General features: G+C 41.1%; 1 protein-coding gene across 5 annotated transcripts in view; it reads left to right on the forward strand.

Annotated features, from left to right (window-relative positions):
- Positions 1-16,522, forward strand: part of LOC116390207 (cAMP-specific 3',5'-cyclic phosphodiesterase 4D) — an 86,805-nt gene that overhangs the window by 64,887 nt on the left and 5,396 nt on the right. For all 5 annotated transcript variants that reach the window (XM_031859616.1, XM_031859617.1, XM_031859615.1 and 2 more), the window contains 13 exons: positions 4,329-4,520; positions 6,691-6,727; positions 7,205-7,278; positions 7,363-7,412; positions 7,764-7,876; positions 9,977-10,070; positions 13,482-13,654; positions 13,742-13,840; positions 14,137-14,301; positions 14,397-14,496; positions 14,760-14,914; positions 15,450-15,572; positions 16,278-16,460. In XM_031859616.1, coding sequence (XP_031715476.1) covers positions 4,329-4,520; positions 6,691-6,727; positions 7,205-7,278; positions 7,363-7,412; positions 7,764-7,876; positions 9,977-10,070; positions 13,482-13,654; positions 13,742-13,840; positions 14,137-14,301; positions 14,397-14,496; positions 14,760-14,914; positions 15,450-15,572; positions 16,278-16,460 — 1,558 coding nt within the window. The remainder of the gene's footprint in view (positions 1-4,328; positions 4,521-6,690; positions 6,728-7,204; positions 7,279-7,362; positions 7,413-7,763; positions 7,877-9,976; positions 10,071-13,481; positions 13,655-13,741; positions 13,841-14,136; positions 14,302-14,396; positions 14,497-14,759; positions 14,915-15,449; positions 15,573-16,277; positions 16,461-16,522) is intronic.

The following is a 16,522-nucleotide window of genomic DNA, read 5'->3' on the forward strand; positions in this document are numbered from 1 at the left end:
TTTCTTAAATCCCTCGGCCCTGGTTCCCATGAGCACATCACAAACATGGTTGCACGGACGATAACTGGAACTGATTGTACTTTGCATTTCCTAAAGTTCTAAGTTGTTGTGCAGTCACAGAAGCTAGCCTTGAGAAAAGCCTTCATAAGGATGACATAAAGTCCGCCTTGGATTAAAAAAGTTGTCTCTGGGCATGGCCTAAAGTCAAAGTGACTGTTACTTAAATGCTCTGAGTGACATCAATGCAGTTCTTTGTTCAACAGCTTGATAGACATTTTTAGATTAGTATAGTGTCACGCTGTAACAGTTCACTGCAGTATGACTGTTAATCTCTTAAATTATTTTCATATCAAAGTGTAGATAAAACAGATTTGTCTGTCATCTCGGCACCAACTTTAAAACAGTAAGGTTGCAACTAATCATTTTTTCTATTAATCAGCTAATATTTTACTCCATACAATTTCAGAACATACGGAAAAATGCCCTTAACAATTTTCTGAAGTCCAAGGTGACTCTTGAAATAGCTTGTCTTGTCTGACCAACAGCCCAAAACCCAAAGATATTTAGTTTACCACCACATAAAGTAGAGTAAAGCAGCAAATCCTCACAACTGAGGAGGGCAAAGTAGTGAATGCGTGGCTCTTCTGCTTGACTTCAGAAGATCATTTCATGTTGATTGACATATTGCTTAATCAAGTAATTATTAGCATCACTCAGCTTTCAGCTAAGACGAATGAGCAAACACTTATCCTGCCTGATGATAAAATGGAAACTTTGTTGATTACCGCTTTTAAACTCTGCAATCTTTTTGGGTTGGTTTAAAAAAGATCCCTCCTCTTCAATATGTGGACGAGGTGCAAACTAAACTTCCTGGGAACAAAAGCAGAAGATCGGATGTGGGTGTAGAGGGGTGTGTGTTTGTGTGTGAGAAAAGTTTAGTAAAACATAGTTAAAGAGAGAAAAGGGAGCCTTCATTTACGTCAGAGAAATGGAAAACAATGCTGGAGGCAGGAGACAGAGCAAGGTCAACTTGTTATGTATGCTGCAACTGCACAAGACGCCAGGCTGCCTGCCTGCCTGCCTGTCGGTCTGTTTCAAGGAGGAATGCCTGTCTTAGCTATTTGCAGAAGTGGTGGTATAACAAGTAGTACGCATTGTAGAGGTGGTACTAGTATAAGGGCTCCGCTGTAAGTGTATTTTATACTCTCTGTAACAGCTTTACATTTTAAACTGTAAAGAAATGTTTTGCCCAACCTTTGTCCTTTCTAGCTGTTGGCTTGATATCCTTTATTTGTTCTACAGCTTACATTATTTTTCCTTCCTGCAGCAGGAACTTGTTATGCTCTCAAGGACCCATATCATTGTCATCCATTGTTGGTTTGATCTCAATATTATTTGTGATGGGAAGAAATAAATGTGCCGAGTACAATTGCTTTACTTTACAGAAAAATAATGGAATGCACGTTCCAACTGATTTTACATATTTATTGCCCCAGCTGGTTTTTAGCCCTATTGTCCTGCAGGAAAATGACCAACAAAATACCGTCAGGAATAATAAAAAGAAGAGCTCACATAAACACAATTAAGATGGAGCAGAATACCCAAGGTTTGAGCAGAGCCTTGTTTATGGGACCTTGCGGTACCATATTTTCCTCGGTAGTGGGAGCTGTCTCCCTTTCAGAGGTCTGTTGGCTTCTGCTACTTTTGAATGAGAATGAATGCCATTGACCAGCAGTGAGCTCAGAAGAACTGCAGCTGCTGCTGAGCTCAATGATGATTGTGAATCTGTGAAGCACCAAAAACATAAAAAATCACAGTAAGTCTACTGAAACACTCTAATGCAATATGTAACTATTCCAACTGCTTTTCTCACTGTCATCGGGGGCATTACTTCATCATAGTTTGTGTTAAGAAATCTGTTGTTGCAGTCATCTTCATATACATTCAATGTTGCATACGCTGCAAGTGATAGCGTAGTGATTTACTGTGCATGTGTGGAACACGTCCTCCAAGCAGACGTATAATCTGAACTACTACACGTTAGTGGTGTACGCAGTTGTTCGTGCATGCGTCTGTTTGGGAGTATAACCGAGGCTTTAAAGAGCAGGTCACATCCAATAAATGGGATTAATCCTCCAGTCAGTGTCATCCACCTCTGATATGATGATAGTCCTTTCCACCCCTATATACTCTTGACGCTGTAAAAACTACGGACATGACAGATCAACAAAAATGTAAACTGACTTTTACTGCATTAAAGACCATGAGACCGTCTGACCTTGCTCAATCTTAGTAGCAGCCATGTACACTGTCAAAGTGTCCTTGAGCAGTGATGCTTCAGCATCCTACCTGCTCACTCAGAGATGCAGCTGAGTAAAAGTTTAAAAGACAATATGGAGTATAAGAACAGAGAGATAGTATATGGTCTTGTATTTCTACTTGGAGTCATCTAGAAGCACTCAACCAATCAAAATGAAAAAGAAAATCCTTCATGTATGTATTCATGAGGAGGGGAGAAATCATCTGCACCCTGCCTGGGGGGGGGGGGGGGGGGTATCTACGTAAGCTCCGTCACAAGTCTCCCATTCCCCTCTTTCCTGGCAGGCAGATCTATTTATAGCTTCTGACGTCACTGGTCTGCTCTGATGGGGCCTCGTCACGGCCGACTACACTGAGGCCAGGGGGATGGTGAGGGTGTAAATAGGGTTGGGTGAGGTGTAGTGGAGTGGTGGGGGTGTTATTATTGAGGTAAGCCCTGCTGCAGCCCTCCCCCTCCTCTCTGCCATGTCCCACCAATCAGGTGTGAGATGCTGAGCCACATCACTGTGCTGGATACAGCCTTCTTGATCACCCCCACCTCGTCCTCCTCTGTGTCTCTCTGCTTCTGTGAATTATGTCTTTCATTCAGCATCGATTGCATAATAGCCATCTTTCATTTATCAGGCACTGCTATTGCTGGAGCGCTGGAGGCAGGCTGAGCTAAAAATAGAAAGGGAACCAACCTTCCAGTGCTCTCTTGGTGCTCTGTTTTCTATTGTTATCACCAAGGAAGGAGGAGGGGATTATAACAGATACCAATTGATTTAACTCACACAAAATATATAAAAATACCTTAAAATTACCCCTCAAGTATCCACATAATGGTGCTTTAAAATCCAATCACTATACATTCTTTTTATATAATCTAACATTGTTGAAAACGTATTGTTTGTTGTAGAACTCAGGTCAGAGAAGAAGTGAATAGTTGTAACTAAGTGGTCGCTCATTGCACTCTTTAAAAAAAAGAGTTTCAGACTTCGAGTCTGTGTGTCCTTGAGCCAGGCACAGCACCACTGAGCAAATGTAGACCACGGTGAGGCTGAAACAATTTTAGGTAAAAGTTAGGTAAAATTTAGGTACAATTTAATTTTGATCATACCAATAAAATACAATTTTGAAAATGATACCTGTAGACGTTAAGCACTTTGTTCAGTGATAGGGGTGCCTTTCAATGTGGTGGATGCGATGGGGTGACGCACCACGCATGAAGTCAGCGTTGACGTCATACAGAGATAGCAGAGGGAAAGATGTGTGTGGGTGTGTGTCTGATTGCGAAAAGCGAATAATCACAAGGTCACCTGTTTATAAAGACTCACAGTCAGGGCAGACAATTTGAATCCAACCTTCTTATCCTTTTCAAACCAAGGTGTTTTGTGCTTGTTATTATGATGATTTTTCATATTGCCACATGAATATTTACACACATCCTGTTCTTGTGTTATTTTATAATTTCAATAATAATTGTGAATGTTTGGGATACTTTGTTGTAAGAAACACGCTGCCGTATTTGAAAAACATTTGATATTTGGACATGCATGTACTTCCAGCTCCGGTCTCTTTTATCATACGTAGCTTATCTCGGCCTCGTCTTATCCTCATCATGTGTTGTCGTCAGCAGCTACGGGAGCTGTTTTATATTTGGGTATCCATGGTTTGGATGCAATGCTGAGAGATAACCCTCATCTATGTTGCATTGCATGTTTTTAATCTTTTACTCTTTTGTGTTGTTTTGTTTTGTTTCTTTATTTCTTTATCAATTTGATACAGCTGCTTTTGTTATGTACTTCTCTTATGATATTGAGGTATGCAAATGTAGTTTAGAAGCATCAGCAGTAATAGTGGTAGTACTAGTAACAGTAGCAGTAGTAGTAGTACTAGTAGTAGTAGTAATAATAGTATCAGTCATGAAATTAAAGGTATATTGAAGTGAAATAGAATAGCAGTCTGGCAGGTGGAAACTACAGAAACGGTAACAGTAGTATTTATGTGTTTCTTCTGTCTCTCTGTAGTTTTGATGTGGAGAATGGCCTCTCGGTGGGACGCAGTCCACTGGACTCTCAGGCTAGCCCGGGTTCTGGGCTGGTACTTCAGGCCAACTTTCCCCACAGTCAACGGCGCGAGTCCTTTCTCTACCGCTCCGACTCAGACTTCGACCTTTCACCCAAAACCATGTCCCGCAACTCGTCTACTGCCAGCGACCTGTGAGTATTTAAAATATAATATCTGTATCATTTTAACACCAAATAAACCAACCAACCAACCAACCTTTATCCTCTACTTCATGTTGCATTTTACAGTGTGGGTTTGCTGATTTGGAGGAAAATCTATTTGCTTCACAGCGCAAAAGATTGATGTTTAAAGATATTATTTTTCATATTTTGTATCTGGGTCCAGAGGTACTGGCCCTGGATACCAACACATTACTTAATCTCTGTGTTTCCCAAGTCACTCAGTAGCAATGTTCCTCCACAGTGAAAATTTGAGGTTAATAATAGATAATTTAATAAATAATTGAATGACAAACTTTAAAAATGAAGCTCTAAATTGTGACTCTTTCCTTTGGGAAAGAAACTCATTTTCCATTTCATGCCCTCAATTTATATGTACAATACACAATATGTAGCATCAGGACACATGGATTGAATCACTTCTGTTATGAATTGTTAGGGAAACACTGTAATTGATTGTTAATATTTATTCATGTCCTATTTACACCCTAAAAAGTGCATTTGTGGCGTCTGGCTTTGAAGAGGCTTTTGGCAGCAGAGCTCATGTTTGTCAGCGTAAACAGCAGTCGTGTTTAGTTGGTACGTACAACTAAAGCCAAAACCATAATCTTAGCTCAGAAGTTTTTCATTCAGTTTCTGCCTGTTTATACAGCTAAAGATCTCTCTGTGCAGCTAGCAGTCTATTTGAAGCCAGAGTGTAAATGGGGCCTCGACCAATGTTTTGAAGGGAGGAGGGATTCAAGCATTGGGAAATCAATTGTCTCCCTCGGTGAGACGTAGTGTGAAGACTGCTGTGATTTGTCTGTCCACCTGTTTGGGCTTTGCCATGTTGTCATGAGCCAAACCTACTACCACTTACGCCTCCACCCCCCTTACACGTGACCTTTCCCTTACTACGACCTGAAGAACATATCGTGGATGCTCAACTCCAAAGTGATCACTCCCGCAAAGTATTTTTAACAGTCCCAGCAAGCATTTGACAGATGGTGATCTGGTATCACAAGCAAAAACATTTGGTGATTTGATAATACATCTTTTTGATATTTAATTTCACAAAACTATGAAAAACAATACGCACAGGCTGTCATATCTATAGTTATTCAATGTCAAAATGTTTGCTGGACAGATTCACTCTGACACTGGCAGCATGGATTTACCCTGAAGTCTGAATGGTTGTGAGGAACGTGTTGACATCTTAAAGCTTCCAGAAAATTTCTAGCTTTCCAAAAGTTTGCTTTCGCAGCACCCAATGCACAATACAGATCTATCTGTTTTGTACAAATGCATATCTTGGAGGCAAAACTTATGTAAGAACAGAAACCAATCTGCTTTAAGTGACTTTGAGCCTCATAGAAATTAAGGCCATACATTGGGTTATTAAGTTGTCAATGCTAACTTATTAGCAATTATTTTTCTACTTACACATCCAGTGAAAGGCGTCGTTGGCATCCCACTGGAGACAAGTGTCTAGTCTTCCAATGCCTTTTAGCTCCACCAACTCTTGACACAAATATTATAAATGCCACAGTAGAATTCTACCAATCACTTGGATTAAGTTGTCTCTTTCTTTCCATTTCTTGTTGGACAGGCAGCAGACACTCATCTTGTCTGAGCTTGTTTGCTGGAAACAACTGCTCGTTTCACATGGCAAGCTTGATGAGAACCAAAGGTCCAGACAACCAAAACAATGAGCTATGATTTGTCATTTCTGTCATTGGATTTTATCCTAAAAACGTCACTTAATTCAGGTTTATTGGGACTGGTTAAATGAATCCTCAATGTGTATGCAGTATTGATAAATGTTCCCTTCCCTTATATTATCTTATTTTAACTTATTTAAAGTAGTGGTTCTTTGGCTCTGAGGGTTAACTGTAAGCTGCATCTTTGCCTCTAAGAAATATTTGTTTAACTAAAATAATCTCCCCTCCTTATGTCCAGTGTGATACCTGAGACCAACCTAGGGTCGTAACCCACTGTACTCTTCACTCTTCCTTTACATTCCTCACATTAAGATGATGACAACAAACAGATGTATTTGTTGTCATTGTTTGTGTGTTTGTATTTTGTTTTTTTTTGTATCACATGGGTTCACACACTGCGTTTTCACTCTATATGTGTTTGTGTTTGTCTGTGGTTTTCACAGGTATGGAGAAGACATGATAGTGACTCCATTTGCACAGGTTAGTAGCCTTTTGTAATGCCGGTTTTGTATGACCAGAAATGTCCCTTATTCAAATTTGACAAGTCAAACAAAAATACACAATCCAAACCAACTGGCCCAGAGACAACCTGTACAGCAGGGGACCGGAAGTTGGGTTTAGCATGAGGGACAGTTTTACTGTAGAACACAGCACCCGAATGTAATTTATTTGTGTACTTCTTGCCAGTGAAGCTTTAGTTGGGTCTTGACTAGGAATTACCTCATTGTAGAACATGCTGCTGCAATATGCAGTTCTTCTGATGACATTGTATTCATCTGATTGATTCATTAGTCCAGCTGTTAATCGATGATACACTAGATGGATGGATGTTAGGCCATTACAAACTGTACTACTGTTTGTACTCTACTCCTGATATTAAGGGGGACATGTCTCGGGTGTGTCCATCCGTACACATTCATACAGCTCCAAAACTCACTCCTCTTTTTTCCTTCTTAGGTTCTTGCCAGTCTTCGAACAGTGAGGACTAACTTTGCTGTTCTGACACATCTGCAAGATCGTGTCACAAACAAGTAAGAACAAGAAAAGCTGACTGAATGTCCGACTGCTTGTTATGTTCTTATTCTGCTAACACTGCAACTGTTTACTTGTTCCAGGCGTCCGACAAGCAGCAACCAGCCATCCATGTGTAAGCCATGTCTTACAGGTCAGTGTTAATATCCTGTGTGTCGAGACACTGTAGATTTATCATGTAAAAACATTATTTTTTAGGAAGATACTTTGCTATATTACTTAACATAAAAGACATAGTGTGATTTTAATGGGTTTCATGCTGTTTATTTAAATAAATGAAAATTCAAACATGGTGTGGCTTCGTTTTTGAACCATTACAGGTGAAAAGCAACAAGCTAATCAGTTTTCTCAGTCATTTCTCAGGTTATTCATGAGAGCTACACCACAGCCCTGGATATCTTGACAAAATTCAACATGTGGATGTTTTCACAGCAGTCCCACAACTGACCTGTAACATTTGTATGTGTGACCTCTGACCTTTCAGAGGAGCCCTATCAGAAACTGGCGGTGGAGACACTAGAAGAGCTGGACTGGTGTCTGGACCAATTGGAGACGCTGCAGACGAGACACTCAGTCGGCGAGATGGCATCTAATAAGGTCAGAGGACATTTGCCTCATCTTCATCGAGGCTATTTCAGAATGGGTCAGTTAAGAGGTGTATGTAAGCAAAGCTTTTTATATAAAAAAAGAGTTTCCAATTTATTACAATTCAATTCTGAGGTTCCCTTTGTCATGACAGCAATGACTGATTTTAATTTTAGCGTTCAGATATGAATCAAAAGCAGGTCACAACACAACCAGAAAGACTCGGGTTCATGAATGGCTTCTTCCTCCATCTAAAGAGTTCATCATCTCCTCGCTTCCCACCGTCACGCTTCTCTCTACCGTCTGGCTGCTACATTCAGTCCTCCTCCATCTCCCAGTCAGCCAATCAGATCCCCCCCTTCACCCAGCCCCTGAAGCCAGATGGATCTGATTGGACAGAGAATGGAGAGCAGCATGCAGGGCGGGGGAGGGGGGTTCCTCACAGCCTCTCCCGCTTCATGTTTCTAACTGACAGTAGTTGGATGTGCAACTGCTGTCCACACCCTTTCTCCCCGATGCTAGACCACATCCCCAACCTCCCCCACCTTATCCCACCCCACCCTTCTTTTCCGACACCCCCTGCACCTCTAGGACAGGACATGTGACTGTGGGAACTTTTATTTCCAAACAGTCTTCTCTTCTTGTCCAAAACCCTTCCTGCTGAGCGTGGACCAGAATTTAGTGAGCAGCTCGTCACTAAGCAAGCAAACTTGTTTGCTGGTCGTTTTTGGATTTTTAGGGACCTCTAACATCAACATACGTGGGTTGACATGCCTGCATCGGCTCTCTGCGTTTGTCTGTGCTGGAGACTCAGACAGGTGAGTGACGGGAGCGCTGCTGGCTTGCCTTGTTTACATTGGGATCTATCGGCAGTGCAGGCTTTGCAGGGGGGCGGAATGCTGAGTAAGCGTGCCCGTCAGATCTGACTCAGGACCCGATCTGCAAACGGACTGAATGTTGAGATTGTGTGTGTGTGTGTGTGTGTGTGTGTGTGTGTGTGTGTGTGTGTGTGTGTGTGTCTATGCATGTAGGTGTGTGAGCGTGTATGGGAAAAAAGGCAGAAAACATCTATGTTAGAGGGAGTAGCTGACATGAATTTGTAATGTAAAATAATTCAGAGTGGTGTTTGGTTTACAGCAGCAGGAATATGCTGCATGTTATTTGTATATATAGCATTAGAGATTGTGTGTGCATGTGAGAAATGGTGTGCAGAAAACCTGAGGAAAAGCATGATAGAGGGAACAGGTGTGTTGAGAAGCTACAGGAGAAGTAAACAAGATGATAAACAGGCACATTTTGGTTAAAGCTTCAGGATTATGATCCATGTCAGTATGTATGTTTTTGTTTGTGCCCATATGTGTGTCACATAGTGGCCACTGCAGCACTCTCTCACCTAGATCCTCCCTCCCTCAGTCACCACGTGCCAAAGCTGTTACATAATCAGTGTGGAAGCTACCGCTGCGATAAAACTCAGGGGGAACACTGAACACTTTTGTGTTTAAAAAACTTTCACCAATGATTTTTACAACCACAGTGCAGATTTCTAATAGAGGAATTAGAGCTATTACAGCTTGTCTTCTTTTATTAATAAAAGGGTAAATGTGCCCTGTAGGCTATATAGACATAGAAATAAATGTGCTAAAATTGCACAGTTCTGTTAGCATCAGTCTACTTGTGCTGCAATGCTGGAGTTCCCCTACATGTTGGTGTTTAACTTTCTAACCACAGCAAAGATGATGGAGCATACATTTAATCAGCCAACCAAATAACATTAATGTACTGTAAATACATTACTTACTAATTATGTTTTAATTTAAGTTAATTTACATGGAGCCTAAAAACATTTATATGCATTTTTAACAGTGTACAGCAAAACATTTTTCCCCATGGTTTCAACCTCCATGGTTTCAATGTCCGTACTTATATTAATTATGGTGTAAGTTTGTTAAATCACAATACCTCATATGTTTAGTTTTATAACTGTATCACAATTTAGTTTACTTCCTATAGTGATGTTTAAACAAGCTACACATACACCTTGTCTTTGTGAGTATTTAACACGTTTATCTGCAGTCTTACCTGGACTCAACATTCTTTGTTGTGTCTACACAGTTTAAGAGGATGCTGAACCGTGAGCTGACGCAGCTATCAGAGACAAGCCGCTCAGGGAATCAGGTGTCAGAGTTCATCGCCCACACCTTCCTAGGTGAGTTTTATTGCCAGATGTAAATGAATAAAAGCACACCGACTGCACAGAAGTCTACATTGACAAAAGTTGTGATTTTTAGAGTGATGTTGATTCAACTGGTCATTTTGGAGGCTGTAGTTTGTGGTGCTGTTGAATTGTATTGCCTCATACTGTGATGCCCACATTTAGTCAACTCTCATTGGTACCTCAAAATATCTTAAAATATAATAAATGACATTTGGTACTATCCCAAACATGTCTGTGGTGCTGCCCAGCTCTGCTACAAAGGAGAAGGGCATTTGCATGATTGCGTCGCCTGTTTTTTTTTTTTTTTTTCACACTTTATTTTTTCGGCTTTTCGCCAGACAGACAGACAGACAACACATACACAAAAACATAAATAAAAAAATTAAATAAAAAAAGGGATCTGGATTGCTCTGTCTCTTCAAAAACATGATAACTCCTGTGAAGTATTCAGGTTGTGTTATCGTTGACATGTAAACATCGTCCATTTCTCCCACTTCTCACGACATCGCTCCACTTGAGCTCTTATTCTATGAGTTAATAGTTCCATATCATACATTTCAGTCACAATTTTCAGCCATCCATCTTGTGATAGTGGTTCTGCCTTGTGCCATCTCTTCGTAATAGCCTTCTTGCAAGCTGCTAGCAAGATCTTCAGTAAATACCTGTCTTCTCTTAACACAGTGTCTGTTGTCAGATTACCTAAGTAGTGACTTTGGTATATCATAGCCCAGAATTTGGATTATAACCATATGGATATTTCCCCAAAACTGTACAATTTCCGGACATAGCCAAAATACATGGGAGTGGTTTACATTTACTGCCCCACATTTCCTCCAACATGGCTGGACAATAGACAGACATTTATTTGTAATTTGGGGAGTAATAAAGAATCTGATTACATTCTTCCAACAATGTTCTCTCCAAATACGCGAGGATGTTGAAGACTGTTGTGTCCTCCAGATATTCAACCAATCATCCTCTGTAATATTCACACCAAGTTCTTGTTCCCATTTCAACGTCGCCTGGTTTTATTGACTGCTGTCAATGGTGGTGGGAGAAAATGAGATCTTTAAAGGATTTGGAATAGTTTACTCGTGTTTCATTTCTGCAAAGAAGAAATATGTTTTAAAAGGGGAAGGGAAGAGAGGCGCAGAAAAGGAAAGAAGGGCTTTTAAATGTAAAAGGAGAGAAGACATTTTCAAGTGAAGACACAATGAGGAGAGAAGGATTTAAATAAGGATTACATGGAGGAGGAAATTGAAAGGAAGCAATGAAAAAAGAGACGTGGATATTAAAGAAATGAGAGATTTTTTGAAAAAGAGAAAGGGAAGAGATTGCTTTTGATGGAAAGGAAGTGAAACAGGAGGATTTATAAAGAAACAGGGAGATGAGAATTTCAGCATTTTCAGGGCTAAAGAGAGGAGGATGGTTTTTAAAACTAAAAAATATGAAGAGAGCATGTTTCTAAAGGAGAGGAAGGATGAGATGTTTTTTAATAGGGAGGAATAGAGAAGGTGAGTATTTTTCCTTCCCGAAAAGAGAAGGAAGCGCGGCGACAGACAGCATTCCCGGACACATTGTGTGGCGTTGTCGTAGCAACAGGGTGCAATATTATTAGACGGCGTGCTGCATCAATAGGAGGCTCAGTCTTCTGCAGCCCTGCCGGCAGGATGGAGGTCCGGCCGAATGAGGATGGAGCTGTCGTTCGGTTGCCGTTTTGACATGAGTGCCTCGGCGTCAAGCCCGACTGCGTTTGGAAATGAACCCCGTGGTTTTGAGTGTGAGGAAGAGGAGGCACTGTGAGAGAGGTGAGAGAGGCCAGACAGCGCCTTGTGTGACGCTGCCACTCAGGTCTCTCTGCATCCTTGTGATGGCGTGTGCTTGTATCTGGGCTCAGATCTGGATATCATTGCTGCCTTGCTAATTAAAAAAAACGTGGATGTGAAATACTAAGGATGATATGTGGACGTGAGGTAAAGCAGGCTGTCTGTGATGTCACAATGGGATCATTTCCTTGGTTTGTACGAATACGGATGAGTCATTTTCAACATTATCGTGTATGCTGGGACAGCACCTTTGTGTCAACAAGTCATACAGAGATTATGTTGATACTGTTGGTGGAAACCTTGCTTTGATCATTTCCACGCTTTTGCTTAAAGGATTACGAGCTCCGCTGTGGGTAAGAAAATAAATCTCCAACCTGTAGACGTGACGAAGCCTTTTCAAACCCACATTTGGAAATACACAAGAAGCGCTTTGTCATCAAGCTCAAGACAATGCTGAGCTCCTGAGAAGCCGACAGGTTTTACCCATCATCCTTAGCTGTTCTACTACTGGTGCTCCGATAATATATGTACAGCAGGTGTACTTCATTATAGCTGCACACATTCCTAACTGTTGGTGACCTTCGAACCGTGGTCCATATACAGTATATACTGTATACACAAAAAACATATTGCTTGAATTTAAATCTATTTATAATTCTATTTCTAAGTTGTAATTACATTTTACATACTTCATGTCACCGTAAATCTATAATTTATTGATTGATGCGATGCAAAGTCTCGTCATTCACAAGTTCATTAATACAGACTCTGACTTACCCAAAGAAGGCACATTGTTGTGACTCATTTATCTACATGTGTATATTCAGGGGAAGATATGTATGTGACGCCATCTTCACTTTTGAACAGATCTCCTTTAAGCTTGACCGTCTTACCGCAGCTGAAAGGATGTTCAAATAGACCAGTTTCAGATCAGCTGTGATCAGTTGGTGTCTGTTTCTTTGCTTGTGATTTTCTTCATACTGGCCTACTTATTGTGTCAGTGATTTGTAGAAGACATGTTTCATGTCATCACACACTTTGTGTGACACATGTACAGTAAGGCACACATTTTTACAAGCTGTACCATGCTAGTATCGGTTATAGTGACAGCAGGTGCAGTATCAGTAGTGATATTTTTTAGGGATACTTGCACCAGCAGAAGTAATTGTGCATGATTGATTAGATGCTGACAGTATAATAATAGTAGTCGTATCAGCAGTATTGATAAACATATAAGTAGTTGATAGTAGCAGAGTTGTAGTAGTAGTATAGCTACAGTAATAGAGGTAGCAGCCATAGTTGGTCGAAGCACTAATTGTACTGGTAATGGAAGGATTAGACACGTTGAATAATAACAATTACTACAGCAGAAGACACCCACTTATGGGTCAAGACAGGTCCCCTTCAAAGAGAGTTATAGTCAGAGCTCAGGCAAAGATATGGTCTTCACTGACGAGATCTTTGTCCACTGCAGCTGGTTTGGTGAGGCAGTCATGTTAAGTCTGAGTATTTGAAATTCCTTGAAGACAGACATATGTATTCAACAGTATGCTATGTGTGTTTGTACACGTTGCAGAGAAACAACATGACGTGGAGATCCTGTCTCCAACTTCTAAGGAGAAGGAGAAGAAGAAGAGGCCAATGTCACAGATCATTGGTGTGAAAAAGGTCACACAGGGTCCCAGCTTAGCACCCGCCTGCATCCCCCGCTTTGGAGTCAGCACTCCACACGAGAGCCTGCTGTCCAAGGTGGGCACTCACTCTCACATAACACACACACACACACACACACAGAAACACAATGTGTCTTATAGATGTCCTGTTTTCCTTCTCCAGGAGGTCGAGGACATTGATCGTTGGGGTCTGGATATATTCAAGATAGCAGAATTTTCCGGAAACCGCCCTCTGACGGTGGTCATGTACTCCATCTTCCAGGTAGGAGGACCCCTCAGCGCAAAGTCTGCTGAAAAAGTTAAAAAGTTATAAATTCAGTCTCTTCACATGATATAGGCACATATAGGTATAAATGCAGTGAAGAAGTTACTGCCACTTTAAAGTTTGTCTGCTTCTACAGTGTATTTTACGCTGTGACCCACCAAGCTGGATTAAGGAAGAATATGTTGGTTGCAGGCAAACTTTAGGCAACGTCCCCAGCCATTTGAATCAACACCACAGAAGAGAAAAACTGATTTGTAGAAGATGTGACTCTGATTCTCTCCTCTCCCTTCCAGGAGCGAGACCTTCTGAAAACCTTTAAGATCCCAAATGACACCTTTATCACCTTATTGATGACCTTGGAGGACCACTACCATGCAGACGTAGCTTATCACAACAACATTCATGCAGCTGATGTGGTGCAGTCCATCCACGTCCTCCTGTCAACCCCTGCTTTGGAGGTGAGCTCAGGAAGCTGTTGTTACTGTAGTTCATGGTCACAATATAATATCAGTGTATGGTTTTGAATGAATGTGTTTTCTCTTCTTCATCCCAGGCCGTGTTCACAGACCTGGAGGTCATGGCTGTTCTGTTTGCTAGTGCCATCCATGATGTTGACCACCCAGGAGTCACCAACCAGTTCCTGATAAACACTAGTAGGTTTCTCTTTGTCTCTGCACACAACTACCACAAAATGCTTCAGAACAAACACATTTGATACACCTGAGAAAACACAGTTTGGTTTGCTGTGTGCCTCAGTAATCAGGTGATATCTGGACTCTTTTAACTGAACCTGCATATTGCCGGCATGCCACAGGGTCCTATTTAGACAGGACTTCCATTAGCACTGATTCAAATGAACTTTAATTATGTTCGAGGTGTCCTGTTATACGGATTTAACAATTTCAACCAACCACAGGTTCAGAGCTGGCGCTGATGTACAACGATGCCTCGGTGCTGGAGAATCACCACCTCGCTGTGGGCTTCAAACTGCTGCAAGAAGAAAACTGTGACATCTTCCAAAACCTCAGCAAGAAACAGAGAGACTCTCTCCGAAAGATGGTGATTGACATGGTGAGACTGCTGCATTCTTTACACGATTCATTGATATCCTTTTCAGTCGTGATGTACCTGAACTGCTGCTTTACAGTGTAGGCTTTCATTATGTTATGTTCATGGTTCAGTAAAGTTTGTGTACGGTAAAATTCTGCCGATACCTCAGCTTTGTTTATTTGGTCACTACTTTGAAAAGGCTGGTGGGCAAAATATAATGTAGTTGATGTATGATAAAACAGACAGTGAGAGTTGATGGTCAGTTACAGCTGGCTTTTTTCATCTTCAGCTGTAGGGAACAAACAAATGGGGAAAGACAAAGAGTTTTGAGAAAGAGGCAACACACAAAAACAATTTGATCTCCTATGATAAGTAACCTATTTGTTAATTTTTTCTCTTGTAGCTTATGTGTGTTTTAAATTCACATGTCCTTAATCATTCACCAATAACTGTCAAACGCCTACAGAACCAGTTGTCTTTAGAAATATAGGACACAAGAAGGCCACATTACACAGACGACATGAGAGACTGACGATGTGTTGAACCTCTTCATAAGGTGCTTGCCACAGATATGTCCAAACACATGAACTTCTTGGCGGACATGAAGACAATGGTGGAGACCAAGAAAGTCACAAGTCTAGGAGTCCTGCTGCTCGACAACTACTCTGACCGCATCCAGGTGAGAACGCCCGCTGCTGACACTGACTATCAGAATATACATACTGAGTAGCATGTGGTACTCATAAGTACATGATACATGCAGACAAAAGATACATATATAGCTTTCTATAGTGACACAGTAATTACACATTTGTACCACCTGCTAACTAGTATACAATCACGATGTAAGAAACTGATCATCATTATGACATATTTCACATACAATCTTTTGCATTTCAGTCTCAATAAAAGACTAATTTTATCAACACCAGGGAATTGAGTCAGGGTTTAGAAATGGATCATTAATCTGTGGCTATAGTCACAAACTTTTTTTTTTTGCTAAAATACTCAAAACGAGCAGTAAATAATAAGCAGATACATCTCAGACATTAGCAGCAGCACATTTCCACAAAAGCCTTCACACACACAACAAACACACTGATCTGCTGTTTGTATGTTCAACCGGGGAGTTGGTGTGAAAGTGCTGCTGCCTGCTGGACACACAGTAGTCATTGCATCTGTATAGCGCTGAACCAATCTATACTGGGTATTGTTGAGGTGTTGTCAGAATCAGGACAGGGTTAAAATATATATTTATAAAATAAAAGGAATGCTAGTTACATTTCTCAAGTTGCCATTGCTGCTTTTTCTGAGCATTTGTTGGTGAGGTTTTTGAAAACAGGGCACATTACCAGCAAAGTCTGAATGAGCGTCTATTCTCCAGGTTCTACAGAACATGGTCCACTGTGCCGACCTGAGCAACCCAACCAAACCGCTGGAGCTTTACCGCCAGTGGACGGACCGCATCATGGAGGAGTTCTTCACCCAGGGAGACCGAGAGCGGGACAAAGACATGGAGATCAGTCCCATGTGTGACAAACACAACGCCTCCATAGAGAAGAACCAGGTAACGCCCACTGACGCACAGGGATGTAGGATAATAGTGGAAATGTAATAAACTTCAAAGAG

This window comes from Anarrhichthys ocellatus, unplaced genomic scaffold, assembly GCF_004355925.1.
Source record: "Anarrhichthys ocellatus isolate YVR2014 unplaced genomic scaffold, GSC_Weel_1.0 scaffold22, whole genome shotgun sequence".
Lineage (NCBI taxonomy): Eukaryota > Metazoa > Chordata > Actinopteri > Perciformes > Anarhichadidae > Anarrhichthys > Anarrhichthys ocellatus.